This window comes from Saccoglossus kowalevskii, chromosome 14 (assembly GCF_978046115.1).
Source record: "Saccoglossus kowalevskii chromosome 14, keSacKowa6.1, whole genome shotgun sequence".
Taxonomy (NCBI): domain Eukaryota; kingdom Metazoa; phylum Hemichordata; class Enteropneusta; family Harrimaniidae; genus Saccoglossus; species Saccoglossus kowalevskii.
In genome coordinates, this window is record NC_140654.1 from 8,966,802 (window position 1) to 8,994,483 (window position 27,682).

Genomic DNA, 27,682 nt, shown 5'->3' on the forward strand with positions numbered 1-27,682 from the left:
TGACTATTTATGTGCGATGACACGGGTAATTATGGAAAGGTAACTCGAAGCAGAAACAGAACACTGTAGAAGTCACCCTGCCCATGCAGCTGGTGTGTTAAGGTCGACAGAGGACGCACTTGACGTGCCGTTGCTGGGAGGCACACATCTATACCTGTACTAATTCAGCGTTTATCGAGAATGATTTAGATAGATATGAATATATATTATCTAGTCTAGTGATTCCTCGCATATAAACATAATCTGTGTCAGGTAATTGGGTTGGATATAATTCCCAATGTTTGGCTAACACGTTTGGTGTCACGTGACAGCAAATGCGTATCATTAATGTCCAGTACAAGTGTTGAGCTGTGGTATTTTAGTTTTATTTATTCGCTTTGTCGTCTTTTTCTACAATTGAGGCTTGCCTTTACTTCGCAGCAAAATAATCTATGCAAGGTGTTCACTCGAAAACGCCAAGCTTAGCCGCGAGTAATATCTCATTACCTATTCAGATTTATTCTAACGTCACACACGTTATTGGATGCAATTCGTATGGAGAAATAATTAGTTAAATGCTGCACGCAGAGAATTGCTCATGTTTACATTGACGTCAGTTTTATTCAACTAATTACATTTACGTTACAGTGCACTTGAAGAAGAATAGTATTTGCCCGATATCATATCGTGAAATCAGAAAGAACGGGACATGCTCCCCCCCCCAAAAAAAGATATTTTCTCGCTTCTAGAACAGAATCAGCAAATACATGGAATAAATCTGTACAAAGAATGGCTCCTGGAAGTGTGTATACATCATGATTTACAGTCATTTTGTTCCAATTCACAATCGTTCCACAAGTCGATTCGTCCTGATAGAGATTCGTCCCATTGCCTTCATTGGTTAGCCTTACGATCTTGTCCAGGATGACTTCTTTTATATAATGGCAACAAGACATGTCATTACAACAATATACACATATGGATATTTCCAGCATTAAACAACTTTTGCGATGATTACCACTTTTCAAAACATTAATTAATCACACTATAATCTTGAAATAAGAATAATTTGATTGGACAATTGACGGATTAGCTAGCGTATTGCTAGTGTGATGCGGGACGAATAAACATGTGGCATGAATGACTTGTGACGAATCATATGGGCGAAATTGGCATATATTGTGTATATGTGCGTTTGCTTCCTGCCACGTGTTTAATCTTTTACCCGTGTTGGGTAACAGGTTGCAGATTTCCATATATGTACACCGTGTTGCAGACGAGTGTGTTTGTTTAGAAAAGAATGTTTGTTCATTGTTCATCTACATTTGTAGATTCTCCTTTGTTTAGAGACCAAACTTGTAATTACCATTCTGTTTATGAAAAGAATTTTTGATTTCCTCAAATAAAATATTTTTGAATTTGAGCAACTCAAATAAATGCGTTTTTGTTGTGACAGTATCATCTCATTATTTTCTGGACAACTTTACAAGCTGGTGATCTATAAAAAATCCAACTGTTATATAAAGACCACCTGTCTATAAAGATCATTTAAATAATAAAGTCTCGTGGGTGGATTTTGAGCTACATTTGGCGATGTGAGGGCAATAAATGCAAAAATCCACGACAGGTTAAGCAAAAGCCAACTGTAAACAATATTTAACACAACTAAAAAAATAATAAGACTTTGAATTCATTTTTCCCTATACATACAATACTGTAATTTTCTTTTCTGGATAATTCTCACATCTCAAATCGGAATACTATCTCATCTGTTAATATAAATATATGCAAAAAATACCAATTTGAGAAAATTAAAGACAATAAAATGGAGTTAGCTAACTTCATCATTCTGTTAATTTACACACACATCAAGGCTTAATGCAGTCACACTCTAATCACATCAGCTTCTGCCGAGTGCACACACAAGTCATGCACAAGAAATTGTGATGAATGTGAATGTGTGAGAGTAGTTTTGTTATTGCAACACTGTATGTACATGTATTATGTATGCTGTATATATATATTCACATGTATAGATAGATATTACCATATTTGTTCTATTAGAATCACAGCTCCAAATTGCACATAAACCAAAAATTGTATTCATTTTACGATGAATCTTTACAATACGACTTATTTTGATCATAGAATAAAACACCTATCATTCACCCCATGTGCTGCTAATAGAGAAAATATGTATATCTATACATTGTATATGGGACTTTTTGGCCTGAAATAAAGGATTAATAAATAAAATAACAAGCAGCCTATCGGCTGAGATAGCTCCGCTGTTAGCAATGCACATTTCAATTAAAGAACTGAAGACATCATTAGAAAATGAACAATATGAATAGTATCAAAGCAATCGGACTTACAGTTTTTAACAAGAAGTCGAAAATATCACATTTTACCAAAAATGACAAAAATATTCACCAAAATTAGAGAACTGAAGATATCATCACAAAATGAACAAATCTGAGAAAGGTCCACATGTAGTACCTATATATGTAATATCAAAGCAATCGGACTTGCGGTTTTTAACAAGAAGTCGAAAATATCACTTTTTACCAAAAATGACAAAAATATTCACCAAAATTAGAGAATTGAAGATATCAACATGAAATGAACAAACCTAAGAGAGGTCTACCCAAGGTACATATACACCAAGTATCAAAGCATTCAGGCTTGTAGTTTTCAAGAAGAAGTCGAAAAAGTAAAACATTGACACGGACGACGACGGACAATCACTCATATGATAAGCTCCGCTCGACAAAGTCGACAGCGGAGCTAAAAATATAATGTTATACAAGCACAAGCTACTTCCATAAAATTGCAATATGGGTATGTGCCGCCCGACTGGGGTGTCATTTCACGTTATTTTGTTTAGAAGTGGGTAGCCATTTATTTACTTTTTCACAGATCCTTATATTCAAAGCCAAATACTGGAAAAGGCTGAATAAAATGCATCGCCCGGATGCGCTCACTGGTTGCGAAAGTTGTGAGCTGGGTGTTTTTTTTTCCCTGAAAACACATGTGTTTAGAAGTGGGTATATAAATAGAAAAAAAATGGTTTAGAAGTGAGTATGGTTTTCGAGAGATGGGCTTCACACCCTTACCCACTTAATGTGGAAGTAGCCCCCCCCGGGCCTACATGAAAAGCACACACAAAGTGCCATCCATGAATGCTTTATTTTCAGATATTGCTTGAACTTGAACAATGAAGACACCATAAGATATTATGAATATTGCACAAGTACAAAAGCAACATGTAAACAAGCAGTTTAATATGCATCTGGAATTTTGGTATACTAGTACATGTATAAGATGCACTTTCACTAAAAAAAGGGGTACCAGTTGTTGCCGTTTTAAATATGACAGAACAGCTTTTCTATTTATCAATTAAGAATAATTTATAGACAATTTCAAATACATTTCTAGCTTTCTAGACATTTCTACATGTGACAATATAATACATATACACTTAGAAATAAACAAATGCAGATAAAAGTATACTCCAAAGATTTTCTATAACTCAAGGATCTGGAGTATATAATAAATAAAAAACAAAATACAAGAACACAAATTACAAATACACGAGTTATTACAATGTGGTCATGGATTAGAAAAACATTGACAACTTTTAACATAAAATATCATCCGTCATACCAGTTATTGCGACCACTACAAATGTTGAGTAATAAACAGCCAACATAAACTCCCCTACCTCAAAAAAGTCTCCTTTGACAATAGTGTTTGTTAAGCAATTAGTGTTCAGACATAATTCTTTCAAAGATAGTCGTGCGTAATCAATCACTATCATTATTAATTACAAAGTGTCATAATTTTTTTGGTAATATACAAATATAAAAAAAATACCATTAGAGTTGGTAGGCTTACAAAGTTGAAAAAAAAATGTGTTTTTGCATTGTATCTTCACATACATACATAATTCCAAAATCCATAAATTTATATGTATTGCATTCTTGTGACACTAAGGTGTTCTATGACTCAAAGAAAGCTGACAAAAAACAACATTTATTATCCGAGTAATTAAAAATATATTATGCATGTATAAAAGCATGTGATAAAAATGATTGTGACCACAGGAAAATGTTAACGACAACAACAGCGACAGCTGCATCCTGATTCTATATTCTCAACATGGTGAAGAAAATAAGTACTAAACATAAATTATGTAATCTCATCTGATTGATGTGTTCTCTATACTTTTATAAAAAAAAATTCTAGTTCTAGTTTTCATTAATAAAAATTGTAAAAATTTGACCATTTTTATCTGAAAATTTAATTTCTTGGCTTTCATAATTTCAAGATGACCATTTGAATCCTGTCAAATAAAACATACTGCTGTTATTGTATTGATTAAAAAAAATAGTTCACCACTAAACTATATAAACCTGTGTAAAGATACTTTGCAATAATGCTTCTAAGTGAGTAAAACTATGTGGTGGTGCAGCAGAATTTGACTACATTAATATTATATAAGCTGACAGAGAATTTTACTACTGGTACTGGTACTAGCAATAGTTACAAATTATACTACAAAAGTATTAAATGAGGAGGGGAATGTATCATGCTATATGGTTTATAATTTAGCTATAGCATACAATAACTACCGGTAGCAATAAATTGTAAATTGTTGTTGGAACTAAATTTAACCTGTCTGATGCCTTAAATTTGTATTTTAAGCAAAGCTTAGATGAAAGGCTTTCCAATTTTAAGATTTAAAAGTCTTAAAATTATTTAAAGTAATCTGACCAGAAATTGAAACTGAAAGTTATGGCATTTGAAGGTTATACTAATCGAAAACAGAGCGTATGATACCATTCATTGATTAGTTATTCATTTATAACAATTAAACCCATCATTCATTGCTCTTCAAATTTTGCTTTGGGGTCCCCCTAACACTAAGTAAAACCAAAAATAGTAATAAATAAACAAAATTAACAAAAAATATAAAAAATTCAAAAAAAAAAGAAGAAAATTTTTAATCAGATTGAGGAAGTACATATTGTTCAATGTTTAAAGTTCGCTCAGAAACTGTGGTAACATGAGTGAAATAGTCGTCCTATAAATTTGAAAGGAAGGAACCCAATATTGACTATAAAGAAATCAACTCAAATGTGTGGTGTGCATTTCATTTTCAGACTAGTCATTGTCATTGAATATTGGTTTTGAAATATATACTTCTGAATCATTAAGCAGAGAACCTAGTGTTTGATTTGGTGACTCGATGAGGATTCTGACAAGTCAATCACAGGTGAATCCAATGCAATGCAGATGTATTGTACCATTTATTACTGAAACATCAAAAGTTTTAAACAAAATGTTGTTGATAGTAGAACTTCAAAGTGTTGTTCATTTTGTTCATCCTAAATCTTGTAAATTTATTAAGCACCAGAAACATTTTAAAACAGTATGTAATGAATGCCTCTTTTAATTATTTCTAAGGTTTTTTAATTGTGACAAATAGTAAGTAGGTAAAAATAAAACAGATTTGTGACATAGTTTGTTTTAGTACTTATCAAAAGCACATTACAGTTGATTTCTTAAATCATTAGTTTCATTTGCACACCTTGTGATCTATTTCACATTATTTCATTATTGTTCCATAATTATAAGAAAGGTTATTTAATCTACAGGTGCGAATTAGTTAAGATAACAGAGAGACAAAGATTACATTTATCAACCCAGAAATAAATTATGCGACCCACTCTCACCTTCTTGACAATCCCCGACACAAAATACAGGTGGATACTTACTAGACACTACTTCATTACATTGTAAAGCAAGGACGGCATTTAGCTGCAGATTGTGAGCATTAAAACGTGAATACAGAAAGTGCAAATATGGCGTGTACAAATCATTTCTAATTTTTAAATTACAGAAATGTATAATGCATTTGTACAAAGTCAGTAACCTGACAATTGGAATGAATAGTGAAAATTGGCCACTTCCATTCTGGTAATCCAAAATGGAATCACCAAGTTATTGAACATGTTCAGTACTATAGCAACCAATCCAAAATGACTTCATCAAATCATAGAGCATGTTCAGTACTATAGCAACCAATCCAAAATAACTCCACCAAGTCATAGAACATTTTCAGTACTATAGTAACCAATCCAAAATGGCTCCACCAAGTCATAGAACATTTTCAGTACTATAGCAACCAATCCAAAATGGCTCCACCAAGTCATTGAACATGTTCAGTACTATAGCAATCAATCCAAAATGGCTTCACTTAGTTATTGAACATGTTCAGTACTATAGCAACCAATCCAAAATGGCATCACTTAGTTATTGAGCATGTTCAGTACTATAGCAACCAATCCAAAATGGCTTCATTGGCTCATGGAGCCTGATTTGTACAATTGCTGCAAGCAAATTTTCCTACTTAAAAACTAATGCAGCATATTTGCCATTGTGTCATTATTTAAAATTAATGCTGAAATTATAATTAATTCACAGCAATTTGAATACCTGATTGCATTACTTAAAACACTATTAAAGTTTGTTACATTACGTGGTTATTGTAGAAATTATAAACAAAACTACAAATACGGTAAAGCATGCTATTACAATGCAAGCTGCATGCTAAAGATACGTTTCTTTTTGTACTACACCTTGTCCTGTTCTAGTTGGTGGTTTGTGCTTCTGGATGTTTTTCTCATCTTCTGGTCGTATCAATACGCGATTCTAGCAAACAAATTGGAAAATAACAATATGATGAAAAACATAAGTTGATTGGTATACACTCAATGCATTGATATCATGATTGTAAGTTATACAATATAAAATATTTAAATTTTACATCCTTGGCACAACATTTTCAAGTTTTTATGTATTTTGTGGTCATTAATTTTAAACCTGATGGACATATGTATTTTCAAAAAAAACATTGACCAACTTTCAGATTCAGATGAAAAATGACCTTTAAGGTAGTATTTGTAAATCCTTGGGGCGGACATCCGGGCATTTTCTACCGCCTGGCAACCCTCGCGGTGAAAACAAAGGCCAAAAACTCGCAGAAAACGGTACTTTGGGATGATTGTTGAGACTTCTCTGAACAGTGTAACAAGATTAGCCCTACGTGTGTAACATATATAAATTTGATTGTTCGGGATTACTTCAAAGTTGAGTTGGTGTTGTTTTTTCGAATTTTCACCGGCTCGACCGGCGTTCCACAGCAGCGCGCACAGAGCCCATAGAAATGCATGGTACAGTGGTGCGCGTCTTCGCAACGTGGAACGTCTGTGACGTAGCTCCGCCCCCGAGAATAGGTATTATCTGGCTACACTGATATATTTGAATTGATACCAGTAGTTGGTATTCATAGTCTTAATAGAAATCGAAATAAATAATTTTGCAAGATTGCAAATTACAGTATAGTATATTTTTACCAAGAGTTAATTATAATAAGGAAAAAGAATGTGACATAAAATGCACTTTTCGTTGATAAGATTATCAATATCATAAACACAAAATAAGAAGCACTGTAATACCCAATCATGAACCAAAAATCAATATAATATAATGGGATTTCAAGGAAGGAGAATGGAATTACAACAATGTACATGGGAAAAAGTACATAATACAAAAGGCAATGTGTACAGTAGTATGGATTAATTAATGCGCTACTTTAGAGAAAATCATCAATCTTGAAGCATTCACAACAATTAATATACAACAGAAATATATTTTGACTTCAGCAAGGTTAAGACCAAGCGCTGCATACAAGTTGTTTGCAAAAAAGTGAGCATATTCTGTCCTACTGGTAGCAAACCCACTATAAAATAAAGCATAACCTACGGTTGGATGGAGCCAGTTGTTTATATCCACTGCTTCTTCATCTCTTTTCTTATCCTAGCAAAAAGAAAAAAACAAAGAATACAGTCATGTGCCAGAGAAAAATAATACAGTGACCCCCTCACTAAGTCACAGGTGTCAGGAACCAAGCAAAAACTGTGACTTATCGAGGGTCGTGACTTACCGAGGGATCTCATGAAAGGGGTGGGGTGTTTATGCATTGAAAATGGATAAAAAGCACATACTGGTTTACAAACATGGGTTTATTTATAGTATGTTTTTATTATTAGACAACATAACAGCGTCTGCATGTCTGCATTGATTCAAATCCTTGCAGCGAGTTTTATGGAGCTTTATCAAAGGGGAATGACCGAGAAGTACGTAAAGTCACGACTTCATACCCCTATTGACACCTCGAGTCAGTAAAATTTTTGGAGCCATCCAACTACCCGCGACTTGGCTGAAACCGTGACTTACTGTGGCGTGAGAGAGAGATTACTGTATTTACTCAGAGATAATAAACTGAAAATATTGACTCAAAATAATGTGAACATTTGCTACATTTGCTATGGCTTGAGCCAGCAAAAATGGCTTTGTATACGTCTAGAGCCAAGTTCTTGGGTTGAACTCCGATAGGGTTGAGCCCCGACATGCCCCAATCGTGTATATGCATCAGGGCCCAACTATCGGAGCCGGAATCTCGCCCTTAATATAGTATACTTACAACATAGTGGACCAGACAACTGCATGGAACCCAGATCAGTAGAGATAATATTATAATTGTACCAACAATGTTATCTTCCATAAACTTCACTGTTAGAGAGGAAGGGATGGATACATTAATATCACTATTAGTAAAAAAAATCATATTAGCTTTATAAATTAATGGTTGACATGCATATGTCAAAGTACGTTGTTTCCCCTTGAAACCGGCCTTGAATAAAATTGGTCAAACCATGTCTGACGGATGCATGGATGACATGGAACAAAAGTCCCCATGTCCTAAACATTGTTTAAACATTGGCTGGTATTACTCAGTAAAAGGTCAATTTCACATATACAATTGAACTGGTTCGTTCCAGCCAACTTAAACACAAGAAATTTTAGGCTTGAAACTCACCAATTTTATTGATATTGATATCTTCTATTATTGACCATAATCGCTTCACCACATCTTGAGTAGATTTTTCACAATAACCCTGAATGTTGATTGAAGTATACATCATTAATTGGGTTCTACTAATAAACGTGCGGATATGCGTGGGACTGTCCGGACACGTGCAGGGCAAACGAGGGGGATATACCTTGGCAGCAATCCTTGTACTGTATAATATTTGTTTATGCTCAAAATTTGAGCAGCTATCCACACTTTTTTTTTTAAAGTGTTCCTCTGGTTACATTTATTTTTTCATTTAGACTTTATATATAAATATAAAAGACAGCCTTCCACAGTCCCTTCTTTTTACGGCAAGTTTCAGTAATATCCTACACTAATCAACTGCTCGTTAAGACAAGGATACAAGTAAAACCAAAATACATTTTGTTTGAAACTGAACCATAGCAGATTTTCTTATAATTCTCTGGTTGCTACAGTTACCATGTGTGAAAAAAGGGATTGAATAAAAATTCACTTCTGGTCACTTGAAATATGCAGTTTCAGGCAGATATTTTACTAAAACAGCTTTTATGTCAAACAAGTTGATTGATGTGTTTAAATGTTTTTCATTCACAGAAACAACAAGTGAAATTATAGAATAAAATCTTTCTATCTATACATACTTTTGTAATATTTATCTGGGAGCCAAACAACTATAAACTTTAAAATTGCGACCCCTCCGCTCTTTCTTGCAAACATTCAGTACGGTAAATGTAATTTTCTAAAATGACCAACATCCTGGCATTTTAATAACATCAATGATTTTCAATGTTATATATTTTTATATTATTTCATGAAGAAATTCTCATTGTTGTTGAATTTGTTTTCAAGAAAGTACCAGGATGTGTGATCTTTTGGGGTCATGCACAATGCTTGGTGCTCACATTTTGACAGAAGCCATGTCCACATGGTTGGCCATCAGGCAGTTTAAATGGATGCTTAAAATCTTCGTCATCTGTATATATATTGCAATCCAACACTGAATCAGACCCAGGTTCGTGACAACATCGATAACAAGATTCCGATTCTAGCAAATAAAATGAAATATGATTTATTATAATGTCAGGGAAAATAATAGAATAGATAGATGTCTTGAATTGGCCAATGTGGGTGCGAGAACTGAAAAGTGCTAGAACTGAAGATCAAAGTACCAAACATAATCTTTATACTCAGAGTGTCAGTATTGGTAATTAGTAATTTGAGACTATCATCATACTAAATAGACTGGATTACCTAAAACATAATACATTGTGAATCTGTCATCTGAATTTTGTAATTGAAGATGATCAGATAGATATTGTATGACTCATTGCAACCACAATAAACTAAGTTATACTGTAAAATGACTAATTTTCACTGGGTTTAAATTTCACTGATTTACCATTTCAGGCATATTCAGTGGGTTTTAAATTCACGGTTTCGTCATTTAGATAATATGTTTTATGCTAAATTTTACATATTCACTGGGTTTTAATTTAGCGCATTTTCCAGTCAGCGAAATAAGCCAAATTAAAACCCAGTGAATAATTAACCATTTTACAGTATATGGTGATGATACAAACATTTTTCCTTCATATATCATTCCCTTTATTAACAATACAGCAAACTAATAACATACATTTTGGTGAATTCATGCATGAAAATTGATCGATATCCAAGATATCAGAAAATTACATTATTACAATGAAGCATGTATCACTAACCTTGCGGGCACATGCAAGGCAACATGTGCTTGGTCTCACAGAATGTATAACATCTACCTCCATAACATTTCCCACTATAAAAAAATAGAAACAATTACAATAAGTCACAAGACTGTCATGGCTGACAGAATTATGAAAGTCACAAAACCATTATGGCTGACAGAACTATAAAGTTCAATCCATGGTGATCAATTTCATATCGTTGCTGACAGATCTAAGAGAATTTTCAAGGCTTTTCCCTAATCCTTTTCACCACCAGTTCCCTCTTTTCGTCACAATTTCACAAAATAGTCCTGTTTATAGTCAGCACTTTCCTTCATAATATTGGGACAAAAAATGGCCAAATTTTTTGAATAAAAACTGAAAATTGATTCTATTTTGTCTGTCAGATCCAAAATGAGTGTTTATTTCCAGAAATATTGGAGAATACAAGAAAAAATTGGGCAAGAAAGTCTGGTGGTGAAAAGGTTAATATACTTGTTGGTATTTCCAATCAAAGAAATCAAACAATCATTGCTGTCAGTGCTATAAAGTTACTTACTCATCCACACAATCAGAATGATTTGCCTTCGGCTGTGATTCAGGGCAGACATCACTATTTCCTGTACACTGTGCAGTAGCTATACAACCTATATCATCACTCACTCTGCAATCCATTCCAGCTGTGGCAAAGGAACACTCAACACAACACTCCGAGTTGGCATCACTAAAAAAGCATAGAGTAGCTGTTATAACCTTGCTATTAAATGGTATACAATGAAGGAATCAAATAGTATTTTTATAGAAATCCTGAATGAATCCAACAGAATTTTTATTCTCAGGGACGGAGCTAGTCACAGAACGTTCTATGTTGCTAGGACGAGCAGCTGGGGAACGCCGACAGAAGTCAAGAACTCAACTACCGTTTGAGACAATCCTGAAAGACTAAATTTATACATGTTGCACATGTAGGGGTAATCTATTTACACTGTTCAGGAAAGTCAACAACTAGCACAAAATACAGTTTTCTGAATGTTTTAGGTCTTTGTTTTCATCGTGATGGTTGCCAGGTGGTGAAAATGTCTGCACACAATAATATGAATCAAATAGTATTTTTATAGGAATCCAAATAGTATCTAAGAAATCCTCATGGTATTCTTATAGGATTTTGGTATTCTTATAGGATTTTGGTTAAACACGTAGGGCTAATCTTGTTGCACTGTTCAGAGGAGTCTCAACAATCACCCCAAAGTATCGTTTTCTGCGAGTTTTGGGCCTTTGTTTTCACCGTTGCGGGTTGCCATGCGGTGAAAATGCCGGGATGTCCGCCCCCGAGGATTGGATTTCTTAGTATTCCTTTAGGAAATGGGCCATAATGAATATTTTTAGAATACTGAGAATTTTCATGAGAAGACTTATAAATACTAGTAACTGATAGGGCTCGTCCCTAAAACAACAATTAATTTCAAAATACTGACCTACACTGAACATTTTTCAGATAGCAATCACTAGAACAACAATTATGTTGATCCGTTTCCAGGCCAACAAGTCCAGCATCACATTCCTCGCCAGCTTCCACTTGAAAATTACCACAAAATGCGCCAGAAGGATCTGAAATGACAATAAAACAAGATGAAACATACCAACTATTACTGTCAGTACCATCTCGACACAAAAACAGCAACATTTCTAGCTAAGTTTCTGACTTGATTGCTATGCCTGTCTCAAGATTGTTACTTTATTAAAACTGGTTAGATCAAACCATTGAGGAGAGTGCTCCATTCAACTAAATGCACACGTGTAATACACCACGCCTGCAAAACTGCATCAGTAAATATATTTTGTTTAATTTTGTTGGGATAAGCTTTCCACTTCGTATGGCGATTCATTGTATAATTACAAACTATACCTTGAAAATAGGAATCCCCAGTTTGACAGACATACAAAACGTATAGCATTAATTGTCAAACCTATCTGTATTAATAATCTTATTATTATACATCTTTCCCTCCCAAGGATGCATCATGGGAATGCCGAAATAAAAAAAGTTGAGAACAGATTGAGTGAACTACTTTGTATGGGGGTTCGGTCAAACCATGGGCAGCCATGAACCTACATATGAAAGATGTTTTTGAAACCTCTTAACAACGTATTATACAGCAATCAGATTGAGTATAGTCAAACAATCATATTTAAATAAGAATAAATGCTATTTTGGTATATATGCAATATGGGGAGATATGCTTGTAAAAAATATGGCAAACTATACTCTCTTTTATACTGCCTGATGAGTGAATAGTCAGCAGTAAGAATTGAATCTATAACCATTCCTATGCAATACTAATCACTTTACCAAGCCCAGGTGATTAAAAACAACTTACTTACAGGTAAAACACTTGTTTATTTTTGACTCCAACACTGGACCAACAAATCTCTGACTGCATGGCGAAAACAACTGTAAAAGATGAAAGACAACATCATGTAAGTCAAAGATATCAACTGTCAAGAATAATGCTGAAACATTTCTCCATTTATTTCAATGCTAGTTTGAATTCAACAGGCTAATTCACCTCTATCCAAGTTTTAGAGAAAAATATGAAAAAATAAAGTAATAATAAAAATAATCACATTTTCTCTACTCTCTGTTGTACCTGTGTTGCATGTTCCATACGCATACACAAGTACTTCCCTTCACTAATTTGACTATGTATTGTACTTACCTTGTTGTTATCAAAGAGACCACTGACTGCAGCAGGGTACATGATGTATTTACCACCATATGATTGTTTTCACTTACCTTGTTGTTATCAAAGAAGCCACTGACTGCAGCATGGTACATGATGTATTTACCATCATATGATTGTTTTTACTTACCTTGTTGTTGTCAAAAAGGCCACTGACTGCAGCATGGTACATGATGTATTTACCATCATATGATTGTTTTTACTAACCTTGTTGTTGTCAAAAAGGCCACTGACTGCAGCATGGTACATGATGTATTTACCACCATATGATTGTTTTTACTTACCTTGTTGTTGTCAAAAAGGCCACTGACTGCAGCAGGATACATGATGTATTTACCATCATATGATTGTTTTTACTTACCTTGTTGTTGTCAAAAAGGCCACTGACTGCAGCAGGATACATGATGTATTTACCACCATATGATTGTTTTTACTTACCTTGTTGTTGTCAAAAAGGCCACTGACTGCAGCATGGTACATGATGTATTTACCACCATATGATTGTTTTTACTTACCTTGTTGTTGTCAAAAAGGCCACTGACTGCAGCATGGTACATGATGTATTTACCACCATATGATTGTTTTTACTTACCTTGTTGTTGTCAAAAAGGCCACTGACTGCAGCATGGTACATGATGTATTTACCACCATATGATTGTTTTTACTTACCTTGTTGTTGTCAAAAAGGCCACTGACTGCAGCAGGATACATGATGTATTTACCACCATCGACATCATCAGGTGAACATTCCTTGGTATCTGGATCATGCTCACTGCCAAAATTATGACCAAGTTCTATAAAAATGATATATAGTGTTATATTGGTGTTTCTGAACAGTGTGTGACATATTTGGTGATGTAAATACATTAGTAAAAGACATAAGTTCACCTCTTCACCACCAGAATTCCTCGCCATAATTATTCTGCACTTTTTTGTTTATATTCTCCAATATTTCTGGAAATGAGCTCTAATTTTGGAGCCAACATACAAAATTTGTGTCACTTATCAGTTTTTACTCAAAAAATTTGGCTATTTTTGTCCCAATCTGAAGGAAATTTTAAGTGCAGACAATAAAAAAGACTATTTTGCGAATTTGTGATGAAAAAAGGGAACTGGTGGTGAAAAGGTTAAACATGTATATCCAATAAGTAAGATTAAACACTGTAAAGAGGTTAATTATTCACTGGGTTTTAATTTTGCTTATTTCGCTGACTGGAAAATGTGCTAAATTAAAACCCACTGAATATGCCTGAAATGGTAAATCAGCGAATTTAAACCCAGTGAAAATTAGTCATTTTACAGTAAAAAGAAGCGAACAAGCACAATAAACTGTGCAAACTACACTGAGTAGAAGAACCATGAAATGATGTATCAAACCATAACTCAATGAATGAGTGTATGAAAATCTAGAATGTGGTGACTATAAAATTCAAATGATAGTCAATATGCAAGTTTTCTTTGCAAAGGTTCTCTATACCACGCATTTTGTATCCTTGTGAACACTTTCATGCAGTTTACTCACCGTGTGCAGTGACAAGATCAGCCTCTCGTGTCAGGATTCGTCGCCCCCAGTTGAGTGTTGTTGTCAGACCAGTATTTAAAAATAGTTTACCAGAGCTTGAATAATAAGCTGAAAAAGGTGATACAATGACTGACATTGATGTATACTGGTATCTGCCAGACACTATATAAATCCAGTGGTCAGTCAATACCGGTACTCATTTTTTAACACGTTATTGTGTTATATGATAGAATACATGATCACTGAATACATTATCACCGTAAAGTTTGACATTCCATAGCTGGTTTGAATTTGTTTACTTTTACAGTGATCAATGCTGCATTCTCGTTGAGTTAATTATAAGGATGATTTATATTTTTCTTGCGGTGTTTTTTCTTTTTCAATGTATTCAATTTAAATGTGTTGGGAAATAGCATAATCATATTGCGCAAGTGAAAGAGGCTGGTGAGACTGTCACAACGTGTTTCATTAATTTTATTGCATTGCGCGTTGCGTTGCGTTTGTTTTGTCATGTCTTACAACTGAAAATCCAAGCTGACTTTTGATTAGAAAACAGCTTAAATGTCAACAGAAAATGCAAAAGAAATGAATGGTTAACATGAATTTCATAATGAATTAAAATATCTAGTTTGAAAGTAACTCTTATCGTTATTTTATTGGCAGTATAAATGTAGTTAATTAATTTTTTTTAATTAAGTTTTTTGTCATTACTGCCTATTATAAGTATAAATTTCACTTCATCAGATGCAGAATTATAAGTATGTAAATGGTGAACAAGAAATACACAAGTTTTCATTATATAACAAATTTTTGTTATAATGCGTTTGTAACACATGTATGTACATGTACATGTAGTTCATCACATTTAAATTACCGAATGAAACAGACTTGTTTTGCCTTTCAAATTAAGCTCCTTTCTCCAGCCATTGCATCTACTTTTCAAAATACAATGGTTACATAGATCAGGGAAACAGTAGATGCACTGATAAGAGTAGACTTGCATAAAGTCGCTTGTTTATTTGTTGTTGTTTTCTCAATAAAAATAAAATGTTGTGGGAGTGTAAATGACGAAAGTCAAGTTACTCAGGCTGCGAAAGTCAGGTTGTTTTTTGCAGTGGCAACTCTGCTTTCGTCCTTTACACTCCCACAACATTTTATTTTTATTGAGAAAACAACAACAAATAAACAAGTGACTGTATGCAAGTCTATGACAAGAGAGAATTAAAACTATTTAAGGGAAAAAAATTAAATCTTGTACCTTTTTCAACGAAATCTTAGAAACTAAATTGTGTCTAGTCTAACAGACAGGTTTCAAATTATGGAATAGTCTTCCCTGAAACTATAAGGAGTTGAGTTGTCATGATCTAACACAGATAACTCAAGAACACTGTAACTTTTGAATTTGTTCACTGCCTGAATTACTTAATCGACAATGCAACTTTTAAATTATCAAAGTGTAGTGGAAGGATTTATTTCCAACATATACAGATAGTGAGTAATAATAAAAACATGAAGAAAAAACTTACGATCGGAGCAGATGCCACCAACAGCATAACTTCTAGCAGTTGCAATGTATGCCAACCCTAGGACACCGTTACTGAAATCTTGATATGTAAAAAGATGAGCAAGACACACATCTGAATAGTCGTGTACACTGAATACCTGTAAACACAATAGATTACAAAAGGATAATCCTAATTTTCCCTTTTTGAATCATTCTGATAAATTTATTTACATTATGACAAAATGCCACCTTAATCTTGGTGTGTTTATAATACAAACAGAGGTGTATTAACTAATAATAGTAAACCACTTGATTCTGTACTATTCAGTAATTTAATACTAGTTTGTCCGTTGCTCTTAATTTGTTACTTTTACTTTTTTTTTACTTTTATGTTCTTTTAAATTTTATTATCCTTTTACTTTTCTATTTTACTTGACTATGTTCATCTTCTATAGAGAGAATTATGTCAATAAAGTTATCTTATGAATAAATTTGTTCAAAACGGGAATAACCTATTTGCGTGCAATAGTTCATTGTCATGAAATTAAGCACACTTTTGAGGCATCAGAGATTAATATAAGTGCATTTGTTAAGTTGGATATCCAGCATATACAAGTCTGTTAAAATTTGTTAACTTCAAGCTTACACATAGATTTTGGTCACCATTGTTCAAGGACATTAAATTTCATACTATTTTAGAATTGTATCTGACGATCAGACAGCCATGCAGGCTTTAGCTTCTTAGCTTAGCCATTCAATTTGTTGTTTGTGTGTGCACTGTGTATTCATTTTTATTCATTCAAATAGATGTTAAATGATTAAATAAATCAAGTTTGTGAGAAAACTAACATAGAGGACAGAGGAGTATATTGACAGCTGTATGCTATTATTGGGTCTTATCTTTTTTTGATGAGCACAAATCAATGGTTATATAATTATACATATAGTGCATTTTGTACAAATTCATGTTTGGAATCACATAAGATAGCTGTGTGATATCATCCCAGTGTCTGCAATTTGTACACCATATACACAAGTAAGTAACTGATGATGTACAGTTAATTTACCTCAAGTAAATCTGACACATCCCATGGATTGGATTTGCGTTCATTATAGTGGCGTTGATCTTTGGTTACGAATGTGGCCTCCGTATGAACCAATATCTGAAAACGAAGCATGATATAATGACAAATACATGTAGGAACTACTACTCAAGTACCGTACTGTGGCCTCCACCCCCACCCAAGAAAACAGCGATTAGTACTTGGCTCAAAATGAATGTAAAATATGGGAAAAAAAGGTATATATGCTGAATTTTATTTTCACTGATTCACCCCGACAGCGAAAATGAAGTAGTTTTCAGTTGACTGAAATAAACACAAATGCAGGTGGGTCATAAAATGTAATATGTAAAATTCATAAATTGTAGCCAGCAAGGAAATCAGAACAAATACACATATTGGACAGTTAGCTCACCTCTTTAATTTCAAAACTTAATCCTATTAAGTCACCAGCCCAATAAGTATCCTTGTAAATTGTCTTAACTCGATTTACCAGACTTATCTGCAAAAATAAAACACAAAATAAATAATCCACAGTTGATAACAAACACTACAGCACTTCAGCACTTTTTTTCATTTGCACATACTACCAGAATATTGAGAAGTTCTTGGTTTCTATACGCTTTAATAACTACCGTACAAAATAAGGTGAACAATATTGGCAAGTTGATGTGTTTATTTTCTTGAGTTCAATTATTAAAAAAAAATGATTTAAATTTAAAAATTTCCTAATTGAATTGAGCCAAATGTCATAAATGAAGAGAAAACAAGCTGAACAATTTTCTTGGACTAATAACAAAAGCTGGTCAATCCTTTCCCAGCAAAAATGCTGAAGAATTGATAAATTATAATATGATATTAATTTCTCTTAATTTGACATCAGCAGACACTGATAGTTAAGATTTTAGTAACCTACAACTGAAATTATAATTCTGGTCGCTATCACTTATCTGCTGGCATCAAACTAAGTGGATATTGTGGGATTATATATAGATTAAATTCTCTAATCTATTTATAGAAAGAAACACTAACCATATAATTGACAGTATTTTCTTCCTCACCGCGACCCATTGTTTCAAAAAATCTATAATCAGCTACCAACAACAGTTGACAAATATTTTTGCTTGGGATTCTTCTTTTTGACCTACTGTGTTTCTTTTGATCTGTTAAAGTGAACATAGTTGATGTGAGACCTATCTGAACTGAGCACCACACTACCGGTAATGGTAAAAACTGCAAGACCATGAGATTTATTTTCAAATTCAATTTTTATTCAGTCTCAGTTATGTATGATTTTTCTCTTTTCTTAAACCTCTTTTGTTTGCTCTTGTTGCCGTTCCGAAGGCTTATTAAATATTATCATTATTATTATAGAAAGAGTGAGAAGCGAACACTTTCTCTCAGTTTCAGGAAAAATGATTGATATTATTCAATAAAATTTATTGGTGAAATTTTAAATTCTCATCATCATTGGCAAGAATCAAAACACTCACCAATCAAATTCTCATCATTTTTTCTACAAATTCTCACCGATACATACATACCAAGTATCAAAGCACATGATGTATACCTGTGACATTGGAATAAGCATTGGGAGAATATTTCCAAGATTGTCTGTAATTCTCCAAATCTTGCTGTAGCTCTTTTGGTAAATGGTGACCATGACCACAAAAGCTAGAATAAAACAAATTAAACAGTTTTAAACCAGAGTTCACCCTTTTCTGTGTCTGTGACATACTGTATATTACCTCGGTTTTACTTTCACTTATTACACCGATAGCAAAATTGAAACCCATGGAAAAATATGAAAATTATGAAAGTTAACAAAATAGTCTATTGTTTTCCAGACAAACCAGTGAATTTAATTAAACCTAGTTAATATTCCTGCAACACCAAATCTGCTAAAATCAAACAATGAATATTTCTCACTATAAAATAATAGCATGGATAAAAATGAAAACAAAAGGCAGTAACACACTTCATGTAGCTTGATTGTTGATGCTACACATGCATACAATGGGGTACTCTCCAAGTCTCAACTGATTACTGCTTTTGGTGGCGTAAGTTAAGAATTATTGCCACAGGCAACATATTACACCTCAATCCAAGGGATGACACATTTCCTCAAATACGCTAGCTATACCACTTGTAGTTTTGTATTTCATTTATGTATCACGTACTGTAGAATACTTTATTTCCGCTTGGAATTTATTTTCGCTATTTACGCTGAAGAAATGCATCAGTGAAAATAAAATCCAGTGAATATACTTTTTTTCCTAAAAAAATCAGAGAAAATAAATTCCATACAAAACAAAAAGCTTTTTCAGCGAAAATTAATTCCAGCTAAAATAAAGTATTTCACAGTATTTAATTAAATATTTCTTCAAGCTGAATTTTAGCTAGTGTGACAAATAATCATGAAAACATAAAATGTAGGTAAGCTCTTGAATACAACAGGGTAGGAAATTCATGAGTGCGATTAGCAATGTAAATCTATCTAAACAATCAGAATTATTTTCTGTTTAAGGGAGGTCATAATGATGCGTTCTTCTTTCTACTGTTTGTCAGTATCACTTTCCATACTCGTGCATTAATACAATATTCAAATATTTAAATTCACTTGTGGCAGAGACTGATTCAGCATGTTTAGTTGATACTTAGAGATTAAAGGAAACATCAAGCCAAACAACATAATGACCCCTCAAGAAAAAGCTCCACAAATGTGGGAGAATGCAATTTACAGTTTTTTTATATCACTTTTCATTCTCTAGATATTCAACTTTTCATCAGTATTATGTAGTCGATTTTGATTCTCAAGCAAAAGATTATTATGGGTAAAGTTTGACATCATAGAATCTGTTGTCAGAAATTGAGAAAATGATTTCATCTATAACATGAGAAATACTGATACGAATTAGTTCAAATTTTCGTTGTGCATATAATTATAGTCATGGAAATTAGAATGTTACAAATACACATAAAGTGAAGATATTGCCAAAAATGTTAAAAAAATAAAAATCATTATTTTCCCCTTTTTGTGTTCAACAGGTAATATATCACCTACATAACCTACTCACATTGGTAATTTCTATACAATATAAGGAAATTTGAGCATTTGGTATAAAAACATAAAATTAAATATTTTCATTTCTGTTTCCATGACAACTATTTTATAAGCATGTTTGGCACCAGTACATGTATGCTACCATGTTCTAATCTTTCAGCCAATTTGAAGTTCAACTTTTGAAGTTATAGATGAAATCATTTTCTCAATTTCTGACAACAGATTCTATGATATCATATTCTACCCATAATCCTTTGCTAAAGAATTAAGATGGCGGACTACATAAATTGATGAAAAGTTGAATATCTAGAGAATAAAAAGCGATATTAAAAAACTGTAAATTGCATGTTTGCCGAGCTCTTTTATCTGGAAGTATTATGTTGTTAGCATTGACTTTCCCTTTTAACAATGGGTGCTGAGCTGCACAGAATAATAAAAGATAACATATGTATTTGGCTGAAACAAAATGAGGGCAATTTGGTAAATAATGGTTTCTTACCTTGATTGTCCATCTTTAGTAAAATTATACTTCATGTCTGAACCTTTGTATGCAATCATATGAAAGTCATGTGGTTCTGGTACATGCCTCCAGGATGGCTGTGAAATAAATTTATAATCGTCACAAGTATATACCGGTAGATATAATATGCAAGACCTCTGTCAACTAAACTTGCATTGCAGCATGATCTAAACTGATCATTTTTTTACCCCTGTGTTTCGTCTACCGCACTGTCGCATGAATATAATTAAATGTGAGGTGCATGAACAATTTCAATAATTTATTGCGGACTGATATTTTTAGCGGTTTCAGCCGTTTCATATCTAAGGTACATCAGTTAATAATTTATTTTCGAAAGTTAACTTTCCAAGTAAATAAATAAATTAAAGCCAATATAACACATGACCCAGGAGATTTGTTGTGATGCAATCATTTATGTTCTTAGGCGTCATTGACTTACATGTAATAGAAAATCATACATTGAAAAAGTTATCTTGAAAAATATCTTACTATAGCCACATATACAGTGTTGATTTTTTCTTTAATATTTTCCCAGCAGTTAACAAGCAGACCTGACTTCATATTTGGAACCCAATTACTTACACAATCAGTCTTATTAGAGGACCCACTGAACATTAAATTACTCACCTCAATAATGTAAACATCATCTGGTGTTTTTATCGAAGCTGTTAAACCATCTTTCTCAATCATTACTTTGGCATAGGAGTTTTGTTCATCTGAAACAAAAAAGAAACATGCATTGATTGTGTATTGTGTTGGTATATTCAGTAAATTATAATATACTGAAATATACAAGTATCTGCATACCTCAGGCTATCAAACTTGTCTTAATATTCATCAGCATGTATCACTAATTTAATCAGACCTTGTTATTAAAATATCATCTGAGTTACTGAACCATACTAAATCAGTGGTTTGGGCAAGATGAGCGCAATCTTGACAGAGACATCATAATATGTACATTTACTGTAAAACCATTTATTTTCACTCACATTAAATTTCACTATTTTGATGCTTTCAGCAATTTTACTCGGTTCTAAGTCACAAACTCCACAGGGAAACAACAGACACAAATATCAGGAAAAAAAAAAAAAAAAATTATCCATTTAATCAGGTCCACCTCAAAAAAAAAAATGTAGTCTGGGTCATCCTCTTCTGTGTAAAATGTTCTATTGTTGTTATCTAAATGGATTTAATTTAATTGAAATTTTACTTATAGGAGATTACAGTAACTTTTATCCAAAATGCAAAGAAAGTATTAAAAAGAAAGAAAGAGGTTTGAAAAATCACATGTTCCAGGGAGATCTATAGCTCCAGGTTCTCTTCCAGAGCATCATAGAATGGAGACACCCATATTGTAATTAAAATATGCATGTGTTATAAAAAAATAGCCATAACACTATGCTGTTTTTCTGGAATGACACTGCAGCTGTTTAGAACTACCCAGTAATAATGTATACTGCTGTGGGGCTAACACCTATAAAACTGGCTAACCACTGATTGACATCTGTAAATGTACTTACCAGTTGTATAACCATGATAAAGTAAATCTTTTTTGACGATATGCTCATCTTTACGACCATCCCCTTTTACTGAATACGCCTTAAAGTCAGAAGATAAAATGCCTTTTGTTGGAAATAGGTGTAGATTGAAGTCTCTCCCAAGCACTGAGAAAGAAATTTGTTTTACATCTCGGAGAGCAGTATCAGCATCTCTTCTGACCATTTGGTGTGTGACCTGACTAAGATGAAGAGTTTCGAAATAATGCAATGCATCATGCAAGGAACCTGATGATAAACACAGGAAAGAAAAAAGATATTAGAGAAAAAAATTTGTAAATTCTATTCATTGAATACTAAAAATTTGTTACCAGCAGTTTTCAAAACTAAGGCAGACCCCTGGGTCTTGATTGTAAGGCTTAGAACTTTACAGTTCAAGTGGTTACAATTAAAGCAGCAAACACCAGTTTCACAGTTAAAATTTACCAGGGAATCACAGAAGACCTCATGAATGCCCTTACATCATCAAATTAGCAGATATTTGAATGAGACACATTTTGACAACCTTATAATAGGTCATGCAAGACTAATGCTGGCAATAAGTCCTAAAACATGCCTGGCCAAATCAGACATTTGCCTACGTTTGTCTGCTGACACTGTTTTTCCCATACATTTTGGCTATCTGTGGTAGAATTCAGCAGGCAATGTTCTAACCCCAAATCTCCCAGATGTAAACATCTTGTGTGAACATACACAAGATACAAAATGTGTTTAGTATCAAAATGGATAAAACAATATCTCTGTAATTTAATTCCCATACAACTACATTGTATGTGTTTATGCAAAATAAACTTAAGGGGAAATCCAGGCTAACAACACAATGCTCCCAGATGAAAGTGTTCCACAAATGCAGGGGAACGCAATAGGTGATTTTCCGTACAACTGCGAGATCTCGCGAGATGCATGAAAGACGCGCGTCGAACGTCTGCCGCAAAAATCAAACGATTTGATTTTGAACTCAAATTTCTTTATTTCGTAGCGCACATTGACCAGCCGATCTTTGACAGAGGAATATTGCATTCGAATATCCTCACTTAATCGAAATTGCCCATCATCAAATGTGTACAGCACATTATTGACATGGAAATGTTTCCCAAAATACTTTCGCGTTTGTCGAATCTCACGCGATGTTTGACGCCACTACGACGCTATGACCTTTGTTTGTCCTGTTTTTACGTTCGATTTCACGCATAACGCGTGATTCTCGCAGTGTACGGAAAATGGTCTATTTTCATTCTTCAGATGTTACTTTTCATTCTCAAGATTACATAATCCACTATCATTATTATTCAGCAAAGAATTATGGGTAAAGTATGAAATCATCAAAATTTGAACTTGTTTGTATCAGTATTTTTCAATTCATGGATAAATCATTTGAGGAGCTCTTTCATCTGGAAATATGCTGACAACCTTGACTTTCACTTTAATGACTGAAGTAGTGTGATGAAAAACATCAAGAATACAAGACTCTTGCTTGACGCAAGCCTGATTTTTAACTAGGCTGCTGGGCATATGCTGTGGTGTTGTCAAAACTATAGCTAACAGATCAAGAATATTCAAGGAAACCTAAAACTAGGGCTAAAAGTCCAAGACTGGGGACAACAGACCAAGGCCAATCCAAGGGTAGTACCTGGACTGTGGGTATCACCTGAAGTGACAAAACAGTGGTAGGTTGAGGGCATGATTTAGACTCATCAGAGTAATAGACTATTCATTTTACCAATTGAGATGGTAATAAATTATTTAGAATGTAATTGGTAGACGAAAATGAGGTTATACAGAATAGAATGAGTGATAAGTGGGATAAAAAAGGGGGATTGATGCCAAATATCCTTGATCTTGTGACATAAAAGACCATGTAAATTGTGTGCTAATCGGTACATTTTGGACATGTAACAGACGAATGTTGGAGCAGCTGATGCAGTTGCTACTTGTGTATTGGGTGAAAGTGGATACTGTTGGTGTGACTTACTGTCAGTCGGCCTCCTTGTATGTGATTTTGTTTCTTAAAATATGTTACAATTTAACATTTTTGCTGTTATGTGCATATGTGCAGATGTGAAACAAGAAAACGGTGACACACACACACAAAACGGTTACCACAAAGTTAGATCACTTCAGTGTGTCCCTCAACTCTTTTGTTTAAATTACTATACAAGTTTAATATAAATATAATATTACAGTCACGCATTGAATATTCTGTATATATTATACTACAGTCTATATGTATACCAGACTTAATTTCCCCATGTAATTTGTCAGGTATGTAAATTGTTTAACATGTATACAAGTAAATTTGTTCCTTAGTTCAACAACAGGCACTCGAAACGTTTTTTGGATAATAAAAAATGACCTAAAGTGGGATCGGCATTATTAGTCAGTCGCCGGTACATTCGCCTACCACTCATATAATAACACAAGGTAGAAAAGCGTTGACACCACGACATCGCAATTTCCCGAAAATAATGCTATTTTCGAAATTATATTTCGATCCCCTTCACACAACTCAAGCATGATATCGATAGAAACTATCGATCGAGTTATATTACTTTATTCGAACTAAAACGGGTTAAATCCTGTGAAAATCAAAACACCATGGCAAAAGGACAAAACACTCTACGCATAGTCTCAAAATTTAAATATTGTAATGCTGTATGTTGTATCATTATATGTTGTATTTTGGAATTGAAGTTTCCTGAAAAAAAAAAATTCGCTTATAGTTCGCAATACAAAAAACATCTGCATCGATTTTTTGATGACGCAGTATGCACGTACATGTTTGGGAAGTGCTCATGCTCGGGTCGCTGCTTCAAAATATCCGCGGAGAGTGTTTTGTCCTTTTGCTCCGGTGTTTTGATTTTCACAGGATTTAACTCGTTTTAGTTTGAATAAAGGTAATATAAGTCGATCGATAGTTTCTACCAATATCATGCTTGAGTTGTGTGAAGCGGATCGAAATATAATTTCGAAAGTCGTGTTATTTTAGGGAAATTGTGATGTCATGGTGTCAACGCTTTCCTACCTTGTGTTATTATATGAGTAGTAGGCGAATGTACCGGCGACTGACTAACAATGCCGATCCCACTTTAGGTCCTTTTTTATCATCCAAGAAACGTACCGAGCGCCTGTGGTTCAACCACAGTTCTTCAATCAAAGAAAGCTTACAAAGAACTCCCATGTGCTGAGAGAGTATTGGAGACACATTAAATATAATTCAAAATTACTTAGCTGAAAACTAATTATGCAAATCAGAAAATTAATATGAATAGATTTGAGTGTAAAACTAATGAGGTCTGCGCAATGTAACAGAAAATCTATGTTTCCAAGAACCAACAAATTATGAATTATTATGCTTATTAGGGAATTAATATGAACAGATTTTTACCCCAAACTAATTAGGTTTGTACATTGCCCTAGAGCATCTTTGTACTAAGTTTCATTGAAATGGAATAATTAGTACTTTAGATATCAGTGTGAAAGCTTAAAATTGGTTAATTATGCAAATTAGGTAATTAATATGTACAGATTTTAACCCACAATTATCCAGGTCTGCCTATTGTCCTACAGCATCCATGTACATTCATTGATATGTGATGTTTAGTACCTGAGATATCAGTGTGAAAGTTGGTTAATTATGCAAATTAGGTGATTAATATGCACAAATATTTACCGGAAACTAATTTGGTCTGCATAATTCTAGATTCATTGAAATGTGATGATTAGTACTTGAGATACCCGTGGAAAAGCTGAAAATTAACTAATTATGCAAATTAGGTGATTAATATGCACAAATATTTATTGGAAACAATCAATCTCTGGATAGTCCTTGAGTATGTAAGTACCAAGTTTCAATGAAATGTAATGCCCACTACATATATCAAATGCTGAAAATTAATTAGTTATGCAAATTAGGTAATTAATATGTACTGATATTACCATAAAAACTATCAGGTCTGTGCAGTGTCATGACATCTATGTACCAAGTTTCATTGAAATGTGATGATTAGTACTTGAGATATCAGTGGAAAAACCGAAAATTGACTAATCATTATGCAAATTAGGTAATTAGTATCCACGGATTATTACCAAAAACTAATCAAAACCTAGCATTAGTTCAGAGCATGTATATACAAAGTTTCATCAAAATCCAATGAGTGGTTGTTTAGATATCAGTGGAACAATCATGGAACAGCTAAAAATCAGCTAATTATCATGCAAATTAGGTAATTAATATGCATGGCTTTTTACCAAAAACTAATAAAATCTGCGCATATGTTCAGAGGATCTATGTGCCAAGTTTCATCAAAATCCAATGAGTGGTTCTTTAGATATCAGTGGAACAGTCATAGAACAGCTAAAAATTAGCTAATTATCATGCAAATTAGGTAATTAACAAGCATGGATTTTTACCAAAACCTAATCAAATCTGCGCATTGGTCCAGAGCATCTATGCACCAAGTTTCATCAAAAACCGATGTATGATTCTTGAGATAGCAGTGGACCAGTCGGACACACATACACACATACACACACACACACACACACCCATACGCACTAACTGCAAAGACTCCCATTATGTGCTTCGCACATGGGAGTCAAAAACTGGTTCATCATTCGAGTTACGTCATCTTTACATATAGACTTGTGCTACTGAGCATAAACTCTAACTTAACTGCAGTTCTGTAGCCTTGGATTTCGCTGGTGTCTGTTTTCGCGATTACAAATAGACGAACGAATCAGACTATCGATGCAACAGAAAACGCCAAAACCATACACTAGCGAAATCCAGATCTGCAGCTACCGCTAACTGTGAAATACGCCTAACAGTAACAGTAACAAGTTGACGTTTCAGTTTTCGTGATGCAGACGACGCCCTCAAAACAATTGCAACATAAGAACACACCTGTTATTCCTTGTACGTTGGCAAATGTAAATAAAAGTAGTAGTTTCAGCATTTTGATTCGCTTTTTCACAGAAGGTCGATTGAAACTGTGTATTATCAGCGAGCAAACAATTGGTATGATGTTATCTAATATTATCCATTTTCGGTTCTGAATTCTGGGG

The 27,682-nt window shown here is 33.7% G+C and overlaps 1 protein-coding gene across 2 annotated transcripts; it reads right to left on the minus strand.

Moving 5' to 3' along the window:
- Positions 1-571: 571 nt before the first annotated feature.
- Positions 572-27,679, minus strand: LOC102803736 (ADAM 17-like protease). Of its 2 annotated transcripts, none has more exons than XM_006820988.3 (21): positions 27,522-27,679; positions 22,583-22,846; positions 21,687-21,775; positions 21,039-21,136; positions 19,046-19,149; positions 18,508-18,638; positions 17,891-17,977; positions 17,482-17,577; positions 16,437-16,572; positions 14,911-15,018; positions 14,058-14,182; positions 13,030-13,099; positions 12,123-12,255; positions 11,207-11,371; positions 10,666-10,739; positions 9,847-9,989; positions 8,927-9,005; positions 8,531-8,619; positions 7,810-7,863; positions 6,624-6,696; positions 572-1,748 (listed from the first exon to the last, which is right to left on the minus strand). In XM_006820988.3, the coding sequence occupies exons 1-21, from the start codon at positions 27,571-27,573 to the stop codon at positions 1,720-1,722; spliced, it is 2,199 nt and encodes a 732-aa protein (XP_006821051.3). In that variant the 5' UTR covers positions 27,574-27,679; the 3' UTR covers positions 572-1,719. The 2 variants fall into 2 exon arrangements, with proteins under 2 accessions (XP_006821051.3, XP_085363985.1); XM_085507859.1 differs by lacking the exon at positions 572-1,748 and adding an exon at positions 3,243-4,324.
- Between the last annotated feature and the right edge of the window lie 3 nt (positions 27,680-27,682).

Excerpts from the sequence above, each read along its gene's own strand:
- LOC102803736 (XM_006820988.3), bottom strand. The coding sequence starts at position 27,573 with ATGCTGAAACTACTACTTTTATTTACATTTGCCAACGTACAAGGAATA. Across the intron at positions 21,776-22,582 it reads TTATCATGGTTATACAACTG|ATGAACAAAACTCCTATGCC; the intron begins GTAAGTACATTT and ends TTTTTGTTTCAG. Across the intron at positions 6,697-7,809 it reads ACAACTGGCTCCATCCAACC|AATCGCGTATTGATACGACC; the intron begins GTAGGTTATGCT and ends TTTGTTTGCTAG.